This window comes from Plectrocnemia conspersa, unplaced genomic scaffold (genome assembly GCF_051122295.1).
Source record: "Plectrocnemia conspersa isolate PC_06_02 unplaced genomic scaffold, ASM5112229v1 ptg000003l, whole genome shotgun sequence".
Taxonomy (NCBI): Eukaryota; Metazoa; Arthropoda; class Insecta; order Trichoptera; family Polycentropodidae; genus Plectrocnemia; species Plectrocnemia conspersa.
This window is the reverse complement of record NW_028277167.1, coordinates 20,644,313-20,671,398: the sequence shown is the minus strand read 5'-3', so window position 1 is coordinate 20,671,398 and position 27,086 is coordinate 20,644,313. Positions and strand designations below refer to the sequence as shown.

Here is a 27,086-nt window from a genome sequence, read left to right as displayed (position 1 = left end):
CTCTACACTGGCTTTTATTTAAGAATATAAAATAATAGCTTAAGTATTATTTAATAATCTGCAACTATGTTTTCTGACTCACACGAAAGATCTTTCGATGTATTAATTCTAAAATACATATGTATTATACGTGGTCATTTTTGTATTTTTTATTTATTTTTTGTGACCAGGAAAAAACCGGTAAATTTAGATTTAATTTGTCTTAAAACCACCAGTAATATATACTTAAATATTGTATTAAATCGATTTATTGAACTTTTCCCTGTATTTTTGTAAAGTTTAAGAGTCTAACCGAGCGTGGTTACTTTCGGCCATAAAGGGTTAACCTCAACTCTACGGAAAATTAGAAGGCGCCGTAAATTAAATTCACAAACTTTTAGGGTTTAAACCTACCGCCTCAAGTTGTAATTCAGAAGACCAAAGAAGAAGTTATGATTTGTTTTTACGCTTTTTTTAACTTTTGCAAGACAATCATTTCCGACTCAGTAAACCATAAATTGCCGAAATTCTGAGAATCGATTGTAAGATTTTTTACTTTCATTACGCTAATTGCATGTAATGCTGATTAGTCGCAGGTTAACTATTTTTTGCTATTGCCGAAAGACATATAATGATATAAAATAATGTTGCTGTATATAATAACTCTTCTCTGATTGATCTGTAGTAAAATTATATTTACACGGTTACGCCCCAAAGGACAAAGTTCAATGGAATCTGAGCGGTGAGCAATTGAATCCGCTGTCAAAACAATCAATAAATCGCTTTGATGCAATAAATATATATTTTTCAATTTAATTTTATTTTTAGATATAAGTTAATCCAGAGTTTTTTAATTACATATATACATAAATATATGAAAAACAATTAAATTTTAGGTCAATAGTATTATGTCCTTCAAAGTTAAATACATCCAGCATTCAAGGTTAACAAGATATTTAATTATATTATAATAAAACTTTTTTACACATACATACATATATCTGTATGTATGTTTTTAATAGAATATAATTACCACTATCTGAAAAAGTTGTACGACCTTATGCTGAACATTTGTTTTAATCTTACAACTGATAATTTTAATTATAAGGTCTACATTTTCCCATTTTTTCCTCTTCAAATCGCAGTGACATTTATATATTGTATGTACATATGTATGTCCGAAGTAGTGGATAATTCTCTTCGTATACATCGTCGATAGCCGTTCTTGGATACACAGTTCATCTATTATGGAGACATGAGTTCTATTTTAACCAAAGGGTACCAAACATCCTTCTCTGGTACTATAATATAATACATTCAAATGCATATATGATTTAATATGTACATACATATGTATGTGTTTCCTCTTCAAATCCTAGACAGACTTAACATTGATTATTTTTTTAAATGATGAACTTTAAGCTTAAATATAAAGGCCGTGATTATCGAGTCTATATAAATATCAATAATGCATTTTTTTCTAAATTATTATTATCTATGAGCACATATAACATTTAAATTTCTCATGAGATAAGCATTAATCTCTTAAAGCAATTCCTACTACACTGATAAACAGTACATGTGATTTGATCATCTTTAAAATTGTAAAAATGTGTTATATTGTTAGATTTACCAGATCTTAAATAAGTCTTGAGAAATTAATATTTAATGTGTACATCGCTAAAGCTTACGATAAAGTGTCGAAGATGATCTCGTAGGTTAAACCCTGGAATTTAAACGTTGTAATCGGTTTAGAGTTGACGCGAAGAGAGAAGCGGCTGCTTTCTCCGTCGATGCTTGGCTTAGTTCGGATGCACTCTCATATGTCGGGAGTAAATGGTGATGTTTTTAATTTAAGTTCTCAACGAAAGTGTATTTTAAATAAATGTTATTGCTGTATTATATTTATGGACTTATAAACGCATAGTCGAGATAAAGGATGTTTATTTTTTTTTGGCTCTTCTCGACGCGTACATTTACGTCGTCTTTTATATCTTATTATTAAGAATATTTAGAACAGGTGAATATTTGGCAACAATTGTACTATTCCATCTACTATCAATACAATAGACTTTTTAATAATGTCAAACAGCTTTTTTGGAAGCATTTAAGGATGCTAATTACTCGAAATCTTTGATTGTCGCATACATTTTTGATTATTGCGCTATTAACGAATATATATATATGACTAGTAATCCCCACTGATATATTTACTTAAACTAAAAAGATACCAATGGAATTATGGGCATAAATGATATGTTTAAAATGATAATCCTCTTGGATTAAAATAATTTGAGAACTCAGCTGAATAAATGATCTTAACAATTTATTAAAATGAACGTGCAATAACTGATATCATCTCTTGAATTGGGTAATTGAATTGATTTGCGTTTTAATTATTGCTCGTTTTTGAAGCCATTCGATTTTTATATTATATATACGATAGACCAATGGTATGGGTAGTGACTAAAACCAAAAAGACCTGGGTTTGAATCCTATATAAACTTTGTGTTTTTAAATTTTTATCGTCTCTAAGAGATAGAAATCAGTGATTATTATGTAATTATAATTCTGATCGATCATCACATACTAGGTTTTCCTAGATTTTCCTAACCTCGCGGATGAATAATATTATTAATAATTTCCATCAAGTATGTCATAAATATTAAATCTCTAATATTAATCTACTTTAGCTCATAGAGAATATTATATGTATAATAAAAAATAAAAATTCTGAAAAAATAATGTAAATATATTAAAAAGCCTGTTATAATCTATACTGTATAGTTATTATTTTAATCAATAAGTCAGTACTTATTACTACAAAATATTGTTTAAAATAAATTTACTCAATTATTATTTTTAGTGAATTACACATACAAAAAACCATTTGTGAGGATTTGTATGTATTTTAAACTGTTAGCAATATTATATACAATAAAACTAGTAAGTTTTGTGTGACTTATAGTCACACAAAACTTTATAAAAATACATTTCGTAAAAGCATGACGAAGAATTCAAAAATGAATTTCTTTGGAAATCCGTTTCTGCAGAAAGCACACATTACAATCTAATATAATTCGAGAATTTTCCGTTATTATATATCGAGTACACATTACGTACATAAGAAATATATTTAGAAAGTATAGTTCAGAATATATTTTAATTTGGGATTTACTAAAAATAAATTTAGAATGCCCCTTTACTTATTTTTAAAATTTTCTAAGCATTAATTACTATGAATTTACCTTTTATTTTTTTTTAATTCGTTCTTACATTAATTACTATGAATTTACCTTAATTACTATAAGTATTTAGCAGCAGTTTGTTTTTGTACTAGTATATATAACTTTCTGAAGAACCCTCGTATAAATAACAGATTGCATAAATTAAGTTGTCTATTTTTATTTTCGTTTTTGTATTCTCGCCTCGAAAAAACTTGAAAACTTCCTATCAGCTAATGGCACTTTACTTTTGACATGACAATATACAAATCGATACGGTATAAATTGGCGTATATTCCATAAATAATATTTCATAAAAAGTGTATATTCACATTCATAATGTAAAACCATGGGGGTAGCTAAAAGTGACCAAAATTACAATAGCGATTGAGTCGTCACGGTGACACGTTAATGGCTGTTAACTTTTATTATAGTGATAGACATTAGACTCGATACATCAAAGTCTTTCATACTTTCGTTTAGAATTAAAGCGATTCCGATTAATATACTTGAGGGGAACGCTTATGTGAACTTGTTCATCATGGAAATTATCAAAAGATTTGGCATGTTTACAATGCCTGATTCAAATGTTTATGATCTAGATACATCGCTTTTAACCTGCTGTTAATATCTAAGATATGATCCAAGGTCCTGCTATTTTAAACTTTTTTCCGTGTTTTGGTTTTAATAGCAGTTACTACGGTTACTTCTAAACCAAACCACTTTAACTGACCGTTCATCATTTTGACACTGGGCGTGTTTGCGGCCAATTCGTTTTTTTATTTATCGCTGAACGAACGCATCGTCTGTATGCCACTTGTAAGGTTGTATCTACAACACATCTAGGCCAATTGGCTATTAGCCTAATTTAGGCATAGACTTTCTTAATATTAGGGTGAATTTTACATTCATCAATATAGTCAGCTCTCTAGCTGCTTATGCAACGTGCTGTGGAGGCCGTTATACTACCTGCTATTAAATAGGACGATACAATCTAGGGTAAAACGTGTGAAAATTTTATTATATTATATAACTAATATTATATATAGAGCTTATCAAATATAGTAGCACGCTCTTAATATACACTGAAAGCACGAAATAGGCTTTTTAAGTGACTTGTGTGCTAGCATTTGTAAACCACAATGGGTTATTTTAGTGATGAATTGTTTTTTTATTACTATGCAATATATTTATAACTTGAAATATATTTAAATTAAAAAAAATGTGGCCATTGTCTAAATTAAGCATCAATATTTTCATTCTTTATTTTTGCATCTATATAATAGTATTCGATAACGTATCGTAGCATTTTTTAATTAATGTAACTTTTTAGTCTTTTATAATCTTTCTTAAACATAAACTTTGGTAGTTACTTGAAAAATAATTGAACATGTTAGTATAATATAACAAAAAAATTATATATATATAAACTATTTTAGCTGTATTTATCTAACAATTATGTGTCTTTTAAAATGACCGTACAATTTTCGACAGTGGTTGTTTTTTTCTTTAAGTTTAGTTTTCATGTATTCACTTTAAGTTTCGTCTCCAAAAAACATATTCTATTGCCTAGTGGTGTGCTCAAAGGGACATTAAGAAACCATAACTGAAGGAAGCGGTGCGTTTTGTAATGGTAAAAATAAACTTGAAATTAGGGCACGGGAAAGCATGGGAACTACGTTAAAAATCACGCCTTTGTCAATTTAGTAATTATATTTATATTATACTAATTTTTTTATAATATTGTTTGTGATCATGCTACTAAAAATTAAACTCATCAGTTTTATATTGAAGACGATTTTTAGATTGTTTCTGTACTAATATGAATTAAAATAATAGTTAAACTATTGGTTTGTTGTTTAATGATTATCATTATACGTATTACAGTAAATGTCAAAAGGTAAATTATAGTAAATATATAGTAAATTATAGAATTGAGGTAATTTCATTTTTACCTTAATTTATTATATTTTAGTATCAATCTTGATATTGAAAATTTTGAAAGAATAATCCGAGAAGCTTAATTTTTTGTCCGAGTAGAAATTGGTTTATTTTAAAACTTCAAAAAAATGTCTGCTTCTTTCATAGCTTATCTTTAAATGCTTCTATGATTAATTATCTCATATGTATATGAATAAATATAAAGTTTGTCACGTGGAAGTAATGTTTTTACTCGGTTAGTGATACTGCTGTTTTTCTAGGGTCCACGTGACGGGGCAATATTATTCAGACCTCAGTAATTCCTTTATGCGAAAAAACTGCTACTAAAATTCATCATTAACTAATATCTGTTTATAGCAATGTTGGTGTCGCGTTCATCAATTATAATGTTGTTTTCTTTGACGAATAGTCGTTACAAAAATAAGTGTGTAGAACTTTTATCTAAACTGTATTTAACCGAAAAAAGGACTTTAAAACGACCTTTTTGACATTGGAATCAAAAAACTCGTTTCCAGACTTAATTATAAAATTTAATAAAGTATTTTTATATTTAAAAATATTTTATTTATAAAATATTTTTAAATATAAATAAAGAGGTGTTATGAGGTTATTATAAGTCAACCCCAAAATTTAATATTTTTTAGACTTCTTTACATTCCGAATATAATTCGCATTTAAAATTTAGTAAAACGTAAAAAAATCATGTTTTTACTAATAATAGTAAAAAATACACGATTGCACACGTCCCATTATGATACTTAATATCATTAAAAACATTTCTGATGACGTAAGCTCGTAGATTATCTTTACTGCATAAAACAACTAAAACTAAACATTTACACAGCTTTGGATTTGAAAGTGATTGTAACCCATGATTGATGCTTGTCACAAACATTGTACTTGTTTTATCTGAATGTACACAGTTGGCGTACATGATATTGAAACGTAGTGTGCGTATCTCTACGCCCACAATTTCGCAATCATTGATCTCGCCGGTGACGTCACGAACGCTGATGGCTTAACACCCACCCGAAAATCTCACGGTACTCTTACCTAAATCAGTGACGTCATACGGTAAATATTTACCTGCTGAAATAATTTTAACTAAGACCGCGTGGAGTACTACTGTAAAAAAATCACCAATTACTATTTCTGGACGTCGGCCAAGCACGAGCCAACGAACTGCACCTTACAGGACTATTTATATAATATATGTACCGTTTATATGAGGGATACTGTGTGGAACGAGCAGGCGAAACACTGCTTGAAGTCACACTGTCTGTTCTCTGATTTTTTGACTACAGAGTTAAGGTCACAAACTTCAGAACCTAATTTTGAACTATGCCGCTAAATAAGCATTGATGTTTGTTTTTTGAAAATATTCCAAAATTATTAAATTAATTAGTAAATTATCAAAAATATATTTTGAAAATAACCGATACCAATATATGGCCCAGACTGATATTTTTCCGCCGCAAATAGCGCATAAAATCTCTTGAAGGAAGAGAGCTTTTCCAATTAAAAATAATCAAGAATTACCTGAGATTAATTGAAATGTTACAGCAAGAATTTGCTAATATTAAGTACGTTTTATTAAAATTATTGTATATTATGTTAAAATGTATCCTTATATACTAAATTTAAATAAGCAAAACTGAAACATTGGCATGATCATATTATACCGTAGTTCTTATGCTGCTCGTTTTATTCGCAAGACATATGAAAAAATCACCAGACATTCATTGCCCACACAAAAAAAAACACCACGCGTCGCATCTAATAAGACCTATTAAAATTAAAACTTTAATATAAACATGTTGCCCATACTTAAATGTAATTTAAAATGTCTCTACTTTGTGTGGTGGCAAATCTATATTTTTAGTTACATTTTTATCAAATATATAAGTGTAGCATCTAGAGGAGCGCAGTATTGGAGATGCGCAGGTCTTCTGGTGATCACTATAAGACCCTCTGGAAATTGTAGATGCACTAACGCAGCACTAGCGGCTGTATTTTGTATATAATTGTAACCTTTTAAGGATGCAACCAGCCAATGGCGGTGCCCCAGCAGCGAACTCTCTGAAGAGTTGCAATATTTTTATATGCTCTGGAAATACCGGATATCTACAGAGGAGGAAGGCATCCATTTTTATATTAAAAAATTCAAAGTGTTTGATTACCCAAACAGTTATGGCCCCACTTCTATGTCCATCATTGAGGAAAATTTAGCTGAATCTACGCTGTTTGAACTTTTTATTCTTTGGTTGTGATTTTGGTATTAAAATTTTCTATACTGATATAAATTTCTATTGCTGAGTACATATCCTTTTCTCACCGATTCGCTGAGCCATTGAAATTACGTTATTAATTATCCATATATATATATATATATATATATATATATATATATATATATATATATATATATATATATATATATATATATATATATATATATATTTTTTTTTTTTTTTTTTTGTTGTGAGGAGAGGAAATCTTCTAAAGACTTCACCAGCGTCCAGATTGCTAGTGATTGTGCCGGATTCCGCTGCAAGCAGCGACCTACCGGCTAAAACCTCTCCCCAGCCCTCTCCTGGACGGCCGGTACTATCTTCCGATATTGCACTTCGGCTCGTCCAGTTTAGAGACTCTGTCCCGTTAGGGCCGCTGTCTTGAACTGTCTTTCAGCTCTTTTTTTTCCGCATCACAGCCGACACGAAGTTCGTCCATGCCTCGTAGCAGCTTCGGTTCAATAACATAGATTGGACCATAGTGTCTACTGTGGCAGACCTTCCTATGATCCTTTCTAGCGCGATCCTGTCCGCTGCCCACGCCGAGCATCCGAAGAGTGTGTGCTCAGCGTCGTCGTCTTCTCCGGCGTTGCAATGGAGGCACTCGGCACTCGCCGCTTTGCCGATCCTCTTCAAATAAATACCGAAGCATCCGTGTCCGGTCATTCCCTGTGTGAGGTGGTACGAAAGCTCACCGTGCTTCCTGCCGACCCAGGCCGACAGATCGCCGATGAGTCTGTGCGTCCACCGGCCCTTGGTGGACGCGTCCCATCTCCTCTGCCATTCCGTCACGGTCGCAGCTCTGGCAGCCACCTTCTCGCAGCCGTTGTAGATCGCCTGTCTCTCCAAGGCGAGGAGATCCAACGGCGGCGTGCCGCATAGAGCGAGAACGGCGTCCTCGGACACGGTCCTTTACGCGGAGGCTACACGCAGCAGGCTTCTTCTCTGTACCCTCGCGAGGCTGAGTCTGGCTTTCTCTATGATCATGGCCTGCGCCCAGATCGGGGCGCCGTAGAGAAGGACCGAGTGGACGACCTCGTTATACAGTCGTCGCCGGTTTTGCCTCGGCCCCCCGATGTTCGGCATCAGCCTGGCGAGGTCCTCCGCTACGCGCGCCGCCTTCGCCGCCGCCGCCTCGGCGTGCCTGACGAAGCGCAGCTTGTCGTCTATCTGGACACCCAGATAGCGGATTTCTCTCTTGAAGGGCACTTCAAAGCCGTCGATCGCTATCCTGGGCGGTTGTAACCTGCGCCTCCGCGTAAAGAATACAGCTTCTGTTTTCTCCGTCGCGAGTGCGAGCCCAACTCGGGCCATCCAGCTCTGAATCGCCTGCAGCGCCTCTTCTACGACCTGCTGTAGCTGCGTCAGACGCTTGGCTGTTGCGACGACCGCGACGTCGTCGGCAAACGCGACCAGCTCGACGCCGTCGGGCATCTTCAAGCGCAGCAGCTCGTCGTACATGGCGTTCCAGAGTGAAGGCCCCAGTACCGAACCCTGAGGGACGCCTGCCGTCACCCTGCGGGAACGCTTCTCGCCTCCGCTTTCATACTCCAGCACCCTGTTCGTGAAATAGCTCTCAATGAGTCTCACCAGGTATGCTGGGGTTTTTTTCGCAGTCAACGCCTTAACCGTCAGCCCCCAGTTGGCCGAATTGAAGGCGTTGCGAACATCGAGGGCTATCATCATCGCGTGTCTGCTGGCTCCAAGGCTGCCCTGCCATGCATCTCTTACTTTGGATACGACCCTTTTGATGGCATCGATGGTCGATCTGCCGGGACGGAAGCCATGTTGTCGATCAGACAGCTCTGACGTTTCATTTTCGAGGACGCTCTGCAGCCGCTGGAGGATCACCCTCTCGAATAGCTTTCCGGCCCCATCCAGCATACACAGGGGACGGTATGCGGACGGGCCCGGTGGAGCTCCCTTCTTCTTGGGGATCAGCACAAGCCGCTGCCGCTTCCACGATGTCCCAAACGTGCCTGCCTGCAGGCAGGCGTTGTAGACCGCGGTCAGTAGCTGTGGGTCCATTGTAGCGATCCGTCTTACGACCGCGTTCGGTACGCAGTCTGGACCCGGCGCCTTCCTAACGCTGATCCTGCGCCTTCCTAACGCTGATCCTATATATATATATATATATATATATATATATATATATATATATATATATATATATATATATATATATATATATATATATATATATATATATATATATATATATATATATATATATATATATATATATATATATATATATATATATATATATATATATATATATATATATATATATATATATATATATATATATATATATATATATATATATATATATATATATATATATATATATATATATATATATATATATATATATATATATATATATATATATATATATATATATATATATATATATATATATATATATATATATATATATATATATATATATATATATATATATATATATATATATATATATATATATATATATATATATATATATATATATATATATATATATATATATATATATATATATATATATATATATATATATATATATATATATATATATATATATATATATATATATATATATATATATATATATATATATATATATATATATATATATATATATATATATATATATATATATATATATATATATATATATATATATATATATATATATATATATATATATATATATATATATATATATATATATATATATATATATATATATATATATATATATATATATATATATATATATATATATATATATATATATATATATATATATATATATATATATATATATATATATATATATATATATATATATATATATATATATATATATATATATATATATATATATATATATATATATATATATATATATATATATATATATATATATATATATATATATATATATATATATATATATATATATATATATATATATATATATATATATATATATATATATATATATATATATATATATATATATATATATATATATATATATATATATATATATATATATATATATATATATATATATATATATATATATATATATATATATATATATATATATATATATATATATATATATATATATATATATATATATATATATATATATATATATATATATATATATATATATATATATATATATATATATATATATATATATATATATATATATATAGTTTCTTCTACGAATGCAAAACAATAATATATTTTTTTACTATTAATATTATTTTTGATATGAAATTTTTCTAGCAGTATTTCGAGCTAATTGCCAAATCGATTATTTATGTTTAGCGATGATCCTAAAATAATCAATATATACTATCCCACTAGTATAATAAAAGTCTATTGTACTATCGTACTTAGGTATTGACTCAATCTTATTCTATGAGATAAGACTAACTGGCACAGTGTGAGCACAAAGCGGCACCTAGCATGTGTGCTTCTGTAATTTTTAATTTTGTATTACAAAATCATGTTGCGTATAGGTTAATACATCCTAAATAACTACGTTGCATGTCTTAGCAATTATTATTATAAAAAAAACTTGAGTAATACTAATTTCAGATCGCGTGATAAGTCCGTATTTTCTGTTCTATTTACGAATATATAAACTACGAATTTAATACTTGGACGTTTATGCGTTTAATAATTCGATAGGAAATTGTTGTTTGGAAACTTCTACACTAAAAATATATTACATCGAAATAATATGCATAAAAATGTGGTTTGAAATCTATGGAATACGTTTTTCATAACCCCTATGCATAACATATTTTTATTGTTATTGGCAATCATAAAATATCAATGAATCAATATGAATTTTAAAATGTGACACATTGGCAGTTAACCGGTTAATTTTTTTAATGTTCACTAGAAGATGAAATAGCAAATTTTGTAAAAGATGAAAGTGTCTTTTGATCTTGTATGTTAGCAAATGTGTACGTTCTAGATTTCTGAAATAGATAGTTTTTATTAAATCAGCTTTGCGATTCACACGCAGTTATCTTGCGTTTTCACCAATTGTATTGTTTTCTGCCTCAGTTTAGATTCGTTGAACTCCTCAATTAAAATATTCACAAGAGTCAGCCGTTGCACTTTGGCATTCCTTGTATGAGTTTTTTTGTTCGACTTTATTGTTATTTCGAGATTTATATGCATTCGCTCGAGACTTATATACATATGTATATATGTAGCATACGTGAATACACATTGAGTGAATGGTTCAAAAATAAACCTGCAACCAAAGTCACAAACTCAAGTTTCCTGCTCAAAGTAAATTTGTCGCTGGTCAACGAAGGGTGACTGCCTTACCAACCTTTGGCATTATGGTAAGAAATTTTCAATATGAGGCATTTTTATGTTGTGTATTTGGGTAGCAGTTATGGGTCTTATTTTTTGTGTATATTTTAACCGTTAAATAGTTCTGAATCTATAGTCTTGTGTTTTATATTTTTTTTTTGTTGAATTTGCGAACATAGTTTGATTAAATTATACCTAAATATGTACACGTGTTCGAATTCTTATTGTTAATAATTCTGAACGTCGGTTTTATTGGATCGATCCGTTTGGTTCTCGTCATTGTTCCATTATTTGCAGTCGTCGGTATTGCTTTTATTGTACAACGTAATTTAGTTCTGCTCTCAAATACTATTTTTATATAACAATGAGACACGAAACTTTTTGCGGTGGTTAACCAAATATAAATACGATATTGAATACAAACATGAAGTTTCAGTAATAATTTTATTCGATAGCGGCAAATTGTGTTAAAAAATAGGTTTATCAAAATGCAACTCGAGTTGATTTTTTAAGTTGCAAAGGTGATCATTCAATCAATTAAAGTATGCATTATAAATAATGCAATAAATCACTCGAAGATAATTTATTATTAAAGTATATGTATATTTACATAAATAATTGTATCGTCGTTATCAATGTCGCGTTAACAATACAACATGTTCTTGAATTCGATATCTAACCATATGCTTGACTTAAATCCATTTTCTACTGATTTTTTGATGTGCTTTTATCGATTCTGAGTAGCGTAAATAAAATGTGCAATTTATTTTAGTAATACATATTTCAAGGCAAATATTGAACTTAAGTTTATAGATTTTTAAACAAAATTATTAGATTATATTTATACATTTATAGTTTTGTGAAAATTTTATGAAAAAAATATCATTAATAATAATTAAATCTTATAAGCTTGTTAATATGATTACTTTAAAAAATATATAAATTAAATATAACACCATAAAATAACTATTATTTGATGTTCTATTCAATGTGTCAAATTATTTTACCTAATATATGTATGTGAATGTGTATTATCGGTAAAAATATTTTTTTACTGACATTTCAGTGAATATGATTTCACTGAAATGTCAGTTAAAAGTACACAGAACCACGGTTCAGGTACTAGTTTAATTTTTTTCTAATAATTATACAATAATATAGTATGTTTTAAACCTTAAAAATATTTAGGTTCTTAATTTGGTAGTAAAATTACTTACTTTCTTCAATGATTTATCCATTATCCCATTCTTATGTGAGTGTTACAGTGATTGTGTATTACCAGCAAAAATATATTTTACTTGCTTTTTTGTAAAACCATATTGGAATACATTTTCACTGATGGATATATATTTCTACTTTTACTGACAGCTGCTAGTGAAATAATATAGTGCTCTAAACTGTCATTTAATTAGCGTGATATTTTCTTTATAAAAAAATTTATAATTATTTAATCCGATTAAAATAGTTAAAAATTATTTAATCCAAGTTATTGAAGCTAACTTATTTTGTATAAAAATGATTTTTTATATTTTTCAGAATGTAATACATAGACAATATAATTTTACTTAACCAACCTGATGAATTTCATTTCGAAAAATATTTGTAGGATGACACATCCACAAACCCATTGGGTTTGAACAGCAAATACACGTTTCGCAACTATCAAATTGAGTTTCAACTTCAGTAGAGCGAAGCATCACCTATTAAGACCAAAATATTCAATACAGTTTTATTGATTTTTAAAAGCCAATTTTTTACTACATTTCCCTGAAAGTGAAATTATATTTTTTCCGGTGTAAATATAATTTAACTGAAAAATACATACTACAAAATAGTATTTGGTATTTGTTAAACTTACTTTAAAAATGCGCACATACAGTTATTTTTTTAATTAAATTGAACGTTCTGGTGAACAATTATTACAATTTGGTTTGCATGTTTTTAAGTAATAGTTTTAATATTGATAAGAATCATATCTATAAAGATCGCATTCCATTTTCATACTTACATCATCATATATTTACAACATAATCAACATTTTTTTCGATACGGTTGTAGATTTTGTTGTATTATTGATAAAAAAATAATATTCTAGACCCAAAACAATGAGTTTTACAGCGCTAGTTTTCATTGTAAATTTGTGTAACCAAAAAAACGTTTCCTACTTCGATAATGATAATTGAACAAGGTTAACGTCCATTACTGTTTTTTTTTTTTTGACAATTCAACTACATAATTTATGTGAAGATAACGCACATTTTGAGATCCTATTCGAGAGCGTTTGCCTTCGAAAGTTAATTGCTCTTCAGTTATTATCTGCTGCAATTTTGAACCACTCAGCTCAAGTTATGATTGAGAAGATACTTTTTCGTCAATGTCAGCATAAAATCTATTTGAATACGCTGATGTGAATTTGTTTTATATTTTTTTTATATCTCGAAGCAAATCATTAATCATATTCATGCAATTTCAAGTTTAGCATTTTTCAAGTCTATTAAGTATTCTGCTAATTATTTTTTTTATAAAAATAACCATAATATCAATAAAAAGCGTTTCGTTTAGAATTTACTCATTATTTGATTAACTTTGTATTCTTAAGATATGTCTTTGCATTGCAAAATCTTTAACAATTGTTCTGAGCTAAATGTTGTATAAACATTGCCTCAATAATATGTACTTGATGATTCACGACGTTCAAATATTTCACATTTAAGTTTTAAAAATATATGATAAAAGTTTGTATTTGTGCTATAATACTATTTTACAATCACCACTTTTTATGATAATAGATAATTTCTAAATGCGACTATCATCAAGTAAAGGGAAATGCACGTTTTGATATTTATCTTGATACACTATCTAAGTACCATATAATTCTGAAAATATTATTCATCAACCAGGCACATATTTAACGCAGTACCCAAATTTCATATATCTTTAACTTCTGACTTTTAATTAAAATATTTTAAATGATCTTTAATAGAGTCAAACGAAAAACATTATTATTTTTATTCTGTATTTTTTTAAGCAAAAAAGGTACAAAATGACATTATGTATTTTTTTACGTATTATTTAGTATTTTCTACGTATTTTTCAGTGCTTAAAATGCATGGATATCTCTAGGAAAAATATTTTTTGCCTGAGAGTGCAGAAACTCGTGCACCATCTGCTACACTTCTTCGATTGAATCGAAATTATTTCCTTTGAGTGGTCCAAATATATAAAAACATTAAAATTTCGCAAGACACAAACGAGTACATATTTGGATTGCCTCAACAGCTTAATCATGAAGAGAAGATATGCGTATGTCGCACTGATAAAAGTATGTACTGCTATCAATTCCTCCTTATTCATCCCAAAAGAGAGTGAACCTTAAATTTTTATATAGAATTTCTTTAGTTAATGTGTAGAGGTATGTCACCATTTATCGCTTGCTTGGTTGTGATTAACCTAGATGTATGTTTTTAGTAAGAGTTTGTCCTTGACTATCACTGCAAAAGTCCGTAACATGAACAACCTTTCTAGCAACCACTTGGCCTTAGTTCTGTGGGAGGCTAATTTATTTTTCCATAAACTAGGCGACACTCTTTGGTGGATCACACTCAAACACCGACGAGGGCGACATTGAGTCTTTGGTGGACCACAACAGGAATACAACGACCGGTGGGGCCTCATCCGCCGATCATTCGTATCATATTCGATAACCATGTACCTAAAAATCATAACCACTTCAATAAAATACTAATGAAGCGGCTCAGTCTCTGTATAATTGCCACCCGTCACCATCCGTTCGTCAAAGTCCTATTCTCGCAGTTAATTGATGAAATATGTCAAAGGACAACTAACTAAAAAATGTTCAATAGAGTTAAAAGTCCAGCAGCACAGGATAAAATAATGAGGAAAAAGAAAAAACACTGAGTTGATTTATGGTTTCAATTATTAAATAAACTTTTACAGTGTCGTAAATTTGTGACGAAAGCTTTTCAAGCACACCAAATTAACAAAATTTTTCATGGAAGCCAAGTCCTGAAACACCTACTTGCAAATACAATTTTAAGTATTTATATTTTCTCCCCATCATCTTCTTTATTATGATCCTTTATAGTTCTTAATAACCCTTCCAATTATTGTGATGATGATTATAAACCATATTATTTTTTTGTATAATGCAAATTAATTGAATATTAAGGTTCAATTAAATGCAAGCTGAACTTATTTTAGTAAATTTTACCTATTAATGATACTTTTATACATTGATGGCTAAATGTATTCTATGGATTGGCTCAAGTTTTGATTTGACCGTGAAAAAATAAAAATAATATTTCTATGTATTTCAATCATTCCTTCAAACCTAACAGCTCTTTGATGCCATTTATAAAGTAGTCATCCTTGTCGATCTTGAAACGGCAAACAAGCGTTAACTCATCTGAATTTATCTTAGCTCAGCCTACATATGTTTAGACTCCAGTTCAGTTTGGCATTTCAAAGACGACATTGTTTTATATCAACTATCAATCTTGATCATGCATTTGCTGTTGCGTGTAATGTAGTGTAAACAAAAATTATATTTTTTATATGAATGTTTTCTCTATTGTACAGTCTTTCAGTTCTTCAAAATCAAATATTCTTGGGATATTTGATAATTCCAAAGGGCTGAAGTCAGCAGCTTAAATAATGATACATTCTCGTGTTATTAGGTATTACATCCAGCACCGTTTATGACCATGCTTTGTGTCCTCTAATGTCGAAGTTTACATAACTTGTCCCTAACAGCCCCCAAAGTGGATTTCGCTCACGTCTCCAAATCTCAATAAACACATACCCTTTGCTACTTGATCCCGCTTTCATCCCGCTGCTTTCGCAACTCTCTGAAGATATACGACTCACATATTCGTAATTTATCGCCGAACGCTTGAATTTATCGCGCCCGTTCTTAAGAAGCGGATAAATTCTGGATAAGAGCGAGAAATTTTAACTGAACTCGCTCGAGTTTGGGGGTGAAATTTCGCGTGTTTTATGATTTTTTAAATGCGAGAAATAAGGTTTGCCTTAATATTGTCTAATATTGAGGTTATAAAAATGTTTAAAACGACTAAAATTAATTATTTACGAATTTTAATGAAAGCCTTATAATTTTAATAGACTCTTTTGCGGACAGGATCGGATGAATTTTCTTTAACAGAGTATTTTCCATTTATATTTTCTTTAACAGAAGATTTTATTTATACATTAATATGAAAGCTTAGATATTTTTAATAGTACCAATATTATTGCTGATAATTTATTAATCTGAATGTTTTTAAAAGTATGGTAACGTTAAAGGTCAGTAGAACATCGCTTATTAAAAATGATAAAAAAACATTTCATTAAGTAAATATAAATATGTTAAATATACGAATACATATTTGCTTTATTTTTAAGCATAAAAGACGTTTGCTAAACCATATATTTTTATTATTTAAATAAATTTTTATGTTTATGTAAAGTTATAAACTATAGCATATAATGCTAACTTCAAGACTTGGTAAATAATGTATTACAATATTTACAAGTATTGAGTAGTATTCAATATAATAGTTTACACCGACCTATTAAAAATAAGTTATATTAATTGCATGGTATATATTTCTGTTAATTATCATGTTAATGTCACATTTCAACATAACTTTACCACAGTAGTTCTTGAGTATACATAAAAATAATAAAAAAATATTTTAATTGCATAAAATTATTGTAAATCGTAAAATTTTAAGTAATTAAAATTTTTTAATAATATTTCATATAGTACAGACTAATTATTTAGGAAATCCGTTTAAAAACATATTTTTTAATTACTCTTATTGATATCAAAACATTAGTAAACATAATAAGAAACTTCTTTTATAAAAGAAAAATCGTACGATTGAAAATTTATTGATTTTTTAATGAGAATTTATATACAACATTAGCCTGTATTAACATTCATAAACAATGCCTTTGAACTCTCATGAACAATAAATACTTTAAAGATAATGTCAAAAGTTTATGTTTATTGATAATTCTATGACATTTATAACCATTTTTATAATAGTATACTAAGCGTTTATTGTTTTCCTTAATCAATTCGTTCATAAATTGTCAATCGTGATTTTTAACATAAATATTATGAATAAATATAATATTCAATGTCTTTTCAACGTAATAATATTATTATATAAACGTGACGTAAAAAGGTTATCATTGTTAATGTGTTTTATTACAAAAATACATATAATCTACGTTTGTGTAGCATAACCTTAAACAATTAAATATGATAACCTAATATAATTAAAAAACGTAAACATATAAATAATATTTTCCCTTTTTGTGTTTATTATTATGGTATTATAATTACATTGTTAAATAAATTACCCGTTAAATTTATGCAAGAATTTCATGTGAAAGTGATTTTATAAACAAAAAAAATGATTTATACAATTTTCTGACAACATAATTTAACTAGAAACTTTTAACTATTTTTTACTAGATGTGTATGATACTTTATATAAAATAATATGTATTTATGTAATTGAGGTATTATCAGGTTGTACACGTAACGATTTTTTGTCGTCATATTTCGGCTGGATCACATCACCCATCGTCGGACGATGGCTGGTGTGATCCAGCCGAAATATCACGACAAAAACACGACCAACCCGATAACACCTCAGCTACATATAAATCTTGCGAGAACATATACTAACACATATGTATTTATGTATATACATTTGTCTATGATTAAACTTTCATAAGATTCATTTGTGTTTTTATTATTATTTTTATTTGTAATTGTGAGCTCTAAAATCAATATTAAATATGTATAATAATTTAGTTATTGTATATGCAGCCATGAAGCATTTTATTTTTTTAATTAAAAAACATATTGCAATGTGTCTCTAACATATATTTATAAAGACAAATAAATAGCCAGACATTTGATCACGTGATCGGTCAATATTTTATATAGTTCCTTTCAAGTTACCATTGGTTGTTATTTCGATTTGTTAGTATTTTGGTTTTCCAGTAATGATTGCCTAAAACTATATTCTTAGACTTTTTTTATTTAATTTAGGTATAATTTCATGAGCAACATGCTACAATATTATTTTTTATTTTAAATTTTTGTTTTTATTTGTATGTAAGTAAAATATTTTTTTTTAATTAAATATTTTTTAAATTTCTGACAAAAAATAATTTTTATATTATTTTTTCTATATTATAAAGAATCAAAAAATAAAAAATGTCTGTTTTGCTAACTTTTTTTTCTAATAATTTATTATTTTTTTTTAAATGTACATGAAAACTATTTATTTACAATTGAAAACGTTTTGCTACAAATTTTATTATTATGGTTATTTTATATGTAGCCACATAGAGCAAGTGTTAAATTTTATTTAAAATTTATTGAAATTTGTTCCTTACTTCAGATGCAAATGTGTCCCAAAAATATAATACCTAAGACAATTAAAACAACCAATGAATAGCCAGTATTTACGATCAATATTTAGTTTGCTTTTAAGTTACAACTGATTGTTATTTCGATTGTTTACTGTTTTGTTCTTCCAGTAATAATAGTTTTGTAATAATATTATTCTTAGGCGTCTGTAAACATATGTTCATAAATACATAAAAATATTTTAATGAGCAGTTATATTTTTTTTATTTAAAATAAAAATACACAATGGTAATTTTAAACGACGCAATTACTGTTTTTGAATTACAGAAAGTTAAAATAATATAAATAAAAAATATTTTTAACAAGATTTTAAAAAATACAAAAAATTTAAAAAATTTTAAATATTTTTTTTATATAAAAAATAAATATTATTATAGTAATAAATTAGGTTATTTATTATATACAATATAATAAAATATGTACATGAAAACATTTTACCTTCATATTTAATAATTTGAAATGACTCTTATGTTACCTATTACTCCTATCTAAAAAAATACTAAGTAAGTTAGGTTAGGTTATATTTAAAAGAGCTAGAAAGATTGTTAACAAAAAGATTTTCACAATAATTTTTTGCTATATATTGAATATTATTTAGAGAGAATCATCATAACATAAAATAAAAATCTGTTAGATATATTTTTTTCTCTTAAACAATAATGCTGGGTAAGTAATATAAAACCTATTTTCTTTCCCTTACAATAATTTAATTTAGATATAAATTTATAAAGAAGTGTCTCAGACTAATCTGAACCCAATCATGAATACAAAGTAAGCGTTCACTAAAAAAACAATCATTCCATTTGGGCAACCATTTCAAATAGTAGACGAAACAGTGTCATTAACTCGTTGATTGCATTGTTCCAGTTTCTCACTCGGGGTCCGCTCGTTTAATCTGTTGTAAACTTTGGTCCATCAAATGGCTCATAAAACATCGCCCGGGTCTTATCCGGCAGCGTTGGCCAACATTTCGATCCGTAACGAATCGAACTGACTTCCGCAGTAGCTTTCAAGCAAGTTATTCATAGCTATGTTTTATTTTTCAGATCTGCCGGGAACTTTTCGAGTAGTCCAGGTTCACTTCTGGGGGTCACGAGCGGCGCGGGGGGCCAAACTCCCCGCTCCGCCCCATCCACCCCCCAACAGCTGGAGGCGCCCCTCAGAAGCCCCTCGCACTCCACCGCTAAATATGATAAGTAAGTATCATTTTTTTCCCAAATATTGCCAAAAAATAAATAAGCTCAAAAAATGAGCGAAAAGCGCGATAATATGAGCGTTTAATTATTAAAATATTTTTTTATCGGATTGTGACTAATTTATATGCAAGTATGTAAGTAAATAAATTAATTTATAAACAGTATTTTGACTAAATAGTTTATAGCGTAAGAATATGCCTTAGAAGTAAGACATATTATTAAATTCACAAAGAAATCTAAGATAATGTTTGGTTGGTAAAGTGAACTAATAACTGTAACTTTAGTTCAAGCTACTGTTTTATTTACGCGTTTTTAATGTATGTGTGCGTTCTACATGTACATATATCTACATATTGTATATGTATATCGTATTCAAAGAAAAATTGTCGCGTTAATCAGACAATATTAGGATTGTCACGTGTCACCCCTCGTCACCCCATTTTTAATCCATGACTTATAGAAGCGTCACATGTCACACGTGACATTTCCAATAAATATTTTATATTTTGAAGAGATATTAAGCACACGTGCGTTGGTCACGTGCCTTGCTTAAAACATTTATTAATTATAAAGTATGGCCTTGTCGTTTAGCAGTATATATGATTCATTTAATTTCGTCATTGCAGCAGCAGTAATTTATTAGAAATTTGTCTTATTGATACTTGAATCGAAGTGATGCAATTGTATTCATTGATAAAATTTCACACTTACTACGGAAAGTGCGCACTTTAGATCATTATTTATACATATACTAGTAGCATGGACAGTAATTTAATAATAATGAATAAATAAGTTACAGCCCTTGTAACTTTATTGTCATGTTGGAAGCAATGTGAATTGAGAATTGCAAGCAGCTTGAAGTGAAAATGTAGCTCTGAAAATATACAAATATTTAATAATATCTTCACAGCTAATCGCGATTCATTGTACATTTATGGTAGAGCAGTATAATAGCCCAGATAATCTATAGTATCCTTTCCATCTAATATTTTTTAATTTAATACTTTCTTCCGCTATGTGATGTTTTGTCTTAACTCGTAACTGGTTGGGAGATTTCTCTTTTACTTGTTCAAGTGATCGTTATGGTAACCCCTAAATGATGACTTATAGCACAGATGGTTGAAGCCCTCCACAAAGTAATTAATAATAGATTTATAAATTATCGAATAAAAATGTTATTAAATCTTTACAACAATATAATTATGATATATTTCTATAAACATTGACGTTTATATTTTGATCGTTTTATTTGTATTTTTTTTATATATAAGATAAAGAGCTATTTTTAGAGTTATTTATAGGGTATATGGTTACTTGTTTATATTAAAATAACAAAAAATATAATAGGTACATATAATTATGCTTTAGTTACACTTAAATTAGCAACGTGTAACTCGAAATTACGCAAAAACGTTACAAAGATACATTTTTAAAAAGCATGACGAATCAATAAGTATTCCAAAACGAATTTTTCCATAAATCTAACTCAGCAGGAAGTAAATAATACAACTAATATTACTCTTATTCGATATAGAAATTAATGTTATCGTGCTTGGAAATGCATTACTAAATCTTTGCTATAGTATAATATTTATCAAAGTATTTTTTATATGCATAATATTATTTTTAACTATTAACAATAGTGTTCTAAAAAAGTTTCTATCGCTATAGAGTTGTATTTGCGTGTTTTTATTGAGACAGTGAACAAAAACAACTATAAGGCTTTAGATAAAATGATAACGTATATTTTATGTTCGCTAATCTAAGCTTTCTAGCACAGCTATTAGGTTACTGTTACATAGAATTCTGATTTATTATCAATACTACGGTCCGCCATTTCCACGTAATTTTAAATATATATATTTTTATGTTTGCTCAAAAAGATCAATTTTTTCACGCTACTAAAATAGTAAAATATATAGGTGTATTGCCATATCTTGATAAAAAATTAAATCTTTATTACATTTGCACGATATGTTTACAAGCGTAAGTTCCATTATTTTCAACCTTCGAAAACACGTGAACGGACTGAGTGTGAAGTTCCGCTATCACACAAAAATGCGTGAACGGACCTCAATGTGTCAAGTTTATTTTAAATTGGGCTATTGAATTAAATATGGAAAATAAGCAATGCAAAGATTTTTTGTATGTGCTCAAAATGAGTGGCAAAGCAACAAAATTTTATTATAAACTAAACAATGCTTTTAGTATAGATAATGCTATGAATCGTATGATGAAATGTTTTTTTTTTAATTTCGTTTCACTGGAGACTAAAGCCTTTATGATTAAGAAGGCCGTGGGTGATCTTATTCAGTTTATAATGAGCAACTGAACACGTTCGTTGAAACAGAACCACGCACAACAATTCTGTACCACTCAGAACCGATATGGGTGCTGTACCAAAATATTTCCAATACAAGGTTTGTTCTGCGTTTCTTTCCAGCAAAATATACAATCCATTTCTTGATCATATTGAACGTGTGACGAGATGCGAACCTTTTATGATACGAGAAAGCGATCTGCATAATTCAAGTACAAAATGGTGATTTATTGCCAATATGTTGACAAAATGCGCCAAGTACTGATAAATCTGGTTCTTGTATAAAAATGTCTAATTCTCTTGCACAACAATACGTGATCATATATCGCAAGATTAACTTTAAAAGTTGAATGAGTTGGACTATGAAATACAGCTATAAAAAACATACTCACCTGACATCCAGCCAGCTGACAATCATATGTTTAAGCATTTTGACTTTCTACTTTAAGGTATTTAGCTTTGAAATTTCACACCAGCAAAATACATAAATGATTTCGACTAATAGCAATTATTTTCGTAAAAAAATACTAATATGAATGCTATTAGTTTTATAAATATTTAATTTATATTTGTATCTAATACAAATCTGACCATTATAACTTAATAATAACTCTGCGCGCCGGGCAAAAGCGCTCCGACACAAGCGCACCCTCATAATCGCGCAGCGTCATATGCGCGCCTTAACATTGTCGCGCCGACATAATCGCGCGGTGTCAAAACTTTTATAAAAAAATTGTATAAAAATAGGAGAGATGCCGAACGGAATCCCAACTATGTATTTGTTATTAATCTGTTTTAAATTCATATTAAATATTTTCAAATCAGACTAATATTTCACATACATATATAATATGATTTTAGTTAGTATATATTTTGGGATTTTCTAATGTAAATAGCAATTTTCCTAAAAGCTAATATTTCATCGTTATATTTGAATCCCCATTGTTCGATGTACTCAGATAATATGTCAAGAGAAGTGAGTGCCGTATTGTGATTAATTCTATTAATAATTGATTCTTCTTCACTTTCATCCTCATTCTCTTTCTCTTCTGGTTGACTGACATTGGAAACGACTTCAGCATTACGCAAATTTCACACAAATAGTATTATTTAAGTTTAAGTTTATATAAGTTTTGTATTTTTTTTATTATTTCAAATATTTTACATATTCGTTACAAACAAAAAAAAAACGTCTAATAGAATATTCTTCTAAAATCGAACGAGTATTACCGCAATTTAGAACTCTAAATGAAGTAATTACATTTAATACGAAATTATTATGTACGGAATGTGTATTTCATGTAAATAAATTCTACCACGCCTATTTGTTATAAATTAGACCAAATTAGACAATTTGATGATTAACTGAATTAAAACTGTTATTCAACATAATTTGTATATTCGGTTTTCATTTTATTTTAACCTTGACTAGAACTTATATATGTATATAGTGCATATTTTTTTTTTAATTTTTAATTTATAATATATTATACATATTACTATAAATTTAAAAATGTGTGTATTTGATAGTCCTGTATATTATTATTTATATTATGTATTGATTAAATTTGTTAAGTTTACAAAAAATAAGCTAAAAAAATTATTAAATAAAATATAATATGTATTGAAGTAGAAATAATATAATTTATCTATATAATACTTGTCACTCTAAAAAATATTACTTCTTTTATTTTATAAATATTTTATATCATACATATCTATAATTCTGATAAAAAAGTGAAATTGACCGCTGGAAAAATATGAGATATGATCGCATTTAATTAACATGTTTTTAACAGTTAAAACCAAATTATTAAATTGCGTCTCTAAATCTCATCATTTGTGTGATAATAAAAAATGAACCAAAAATAATGATCTCCTGAGGATGCTGAAGCACATCTTCATCATAGTATCAAGACTATAAAAAGCATGAATTCGAAGATAAAAGGTATGTGTGTATTTACATATATACAGGTAAAACCTCCAAATTCAACATTTTATAAATCAAATTTAACATTTTACAAATCAAATTCAACATTTTAAAAATCAAATTCAACACTGTAAATTAAATTCAACCATCAGAAATGTTAGGCGAAGTTAGCCGAAGTCGGCCGAGATCCGAGTAGTGTTACCACACACTAGTGCGACTTCGCATGTGCGCTCTCTGACGTGGATGACGTCCACTGCTTTGTGTGATCTTATGTATAATAACTATATGCGTGTTTTGAACACAAAAAATATAAGGCAAATGGAGAAAAAGGAGATGATAGATGATTGCAATGCACCGTCCACTCCAGTGCCAGATTTAAGCGACGATGTTATTTTTCTATTGTAGCCCCTGTATGTGGCAAATAAGGATTTTTTCCTTGATTCTTCTATTGAAGTTTTGTTAATTTACTAGATTTTCACCCAGGCATTGTGGATTTTATTTTTATCCTTGTGCCATTTATCATTAGGATCCCAATTACAAGTAAGTTATCCTTATATTTGTATCGTTTAAATTAAGCAAACACTACTTTTTTTATAAATGTATTACTCAATTTCCTGATTATTCTATATTAATATAATATATTATATTTTCATATAAAATTTCTAAATCAGTTCTCAATAAAACATGGATGTACTTTGGATTTACAAACACAATTTTCCATTTTGGTTTTCCAACATTTAGCAAGATCCTTTATCGCTGGTACAATTTTCCCTGTTACGCATTTGTACTTGAGAGATATTTACGACATAGTCTTTGTTTATATAAATTTTATTATACATGTCCACGTGGATTATGCTCCGAGTTGTCCTTTTGCGGTTACCTACGTACATACATAATAACTATGAGACCACATGGAAAATATAATCAATTTCATGGACGTAATTCATTACTAGAAGCGTTGAAAATACAAATATTGATTCAATGGAATCAAAGAGCATTTGTGACATTTTAGTATTTTTTTCTTTGCTTGAAAATCGTATCTATGCTACTTTTAATATCAGTAATGAGCTATGGCGTCACAGTCGATGTTTGCCACAAGAGAAGAGCGACAAAAGCAAACAGCGATAATTTTTTATCAACGTTAAACACAGGTGTTTTTTTTTGACGCCACTCTGTTTCTACGTGATTTTTGCGAACAGCATATGGTAGAAGTGGATCGATAGTCACGTTACGTTTTTTATTTAATCTGAGTGTCATGCATTATCACTGTTTGATATGATTGGCGTTAGTTCGACGTATCGCTGTCAGTTTCGTTCGACACGCGTTGCGGTGAACAAGTGCAAGTCTGCTCCATTCGGTCGTTTTACGTTAAAAATAAAATAAAATAACTGTTCGGTAGAATTACAAAACGATGAACCGGTGAACCTTGAGATGGTATAACCATAAAAAAACGATACTGGTGTGTGTTTCTTAGCGTGAATTAGTGTTACTTATATATATACAAATTTATTGCAACCAGCAATAAGTGGTAGATTATTTTTGCTATTTTTTACTTATACTACAATTAAACGTATATGTTAATAATAAACAGGATGTATACTTTATATTTTTTTATATTTATTTACATTGTATGTAGTACATACATATGCATAGATATAATTTGTATGGATGTACATTGCAAATACGTAAACAAACACAAATGTTTGGTATACCTAAAAAATGATATTATAAATGCTAATATGTATTTTTTATCACGTTATATATGATACATACATACAGTAGCTAGTAGAGATGTGAACTTGAAAAATAATAGTGAAAATAAATACTAATATAATTTTTTCTCCAAAAATAAAATAAAATTGCAAAAAAATTTAATGAATTTCTTCACTATTTTATAAACGTTTTTAAAAATATATAAACAACATTAATATTCGTGATATGTTTTTATTAATTATTTTTAATTATATATTCTAATAAAATTGATAGACAAGTCAAGGAAATTTAAATTAAGAAACATATACATGTATCTAAAAAAATCTGATGTATTTTTATTATTCTATATTATTTTAATTGGCAAAATGTATAGTACAAAAAACACACATGCTACAAAATTAACATATAAATCCGCTTATTAAATCTTTGTGTCAAAAAAAATTAGCAAACTATAAAAAAATAATATATCAGTTTAAATATAAAATAATATAAATTGGAATATATTAAATTAAAAAAAAAATTACATTAAACCTTAGCTTTAATTATTGTACATTATTAATATTACAATAAATTCATATTTAACCATTAGTAAATCTATTATTAAGGTTGTTGATATATTTTGATTAATTTGTAAGCTATTATTTCATAATAATTAT

At 29.0% G+C, this 27,086-nt stretch overlaps 1 protein-coding gene across 14 annotated transcripts in view; it reads left to right on the top strand.

The window, feature by feature from the left end:
- LOC148236904 (uncharacterized) overlaps positions 1 to 27,086 on the top strand; it is a 90,306-nt gene that overhangs the window by 53,676 nt on the left and 9,544 nt on the right. For 9 of the 14 annotated variants that reach the window (XM_088181898.1, XM_088181899.1, XM_088181907.1 and 6 more), the window contains one exon: positions 20,318 to 20,467. In XM_088181898.1, coding sequence (XP_088038024.1) covers positions 20,318 to 20,467 — 150 coding nt within the window. Of the gene's footprint in view, positions 1 to 20,317; positions 20,468 to 25,990; positions 26,246 to 27,086 lie in introns of those variants that run through there. The other 5 variants (XM_088181911.1, XM_088181910.1, XM_088181909.1 and 2 more) reach the window with 5 other exon arrangements.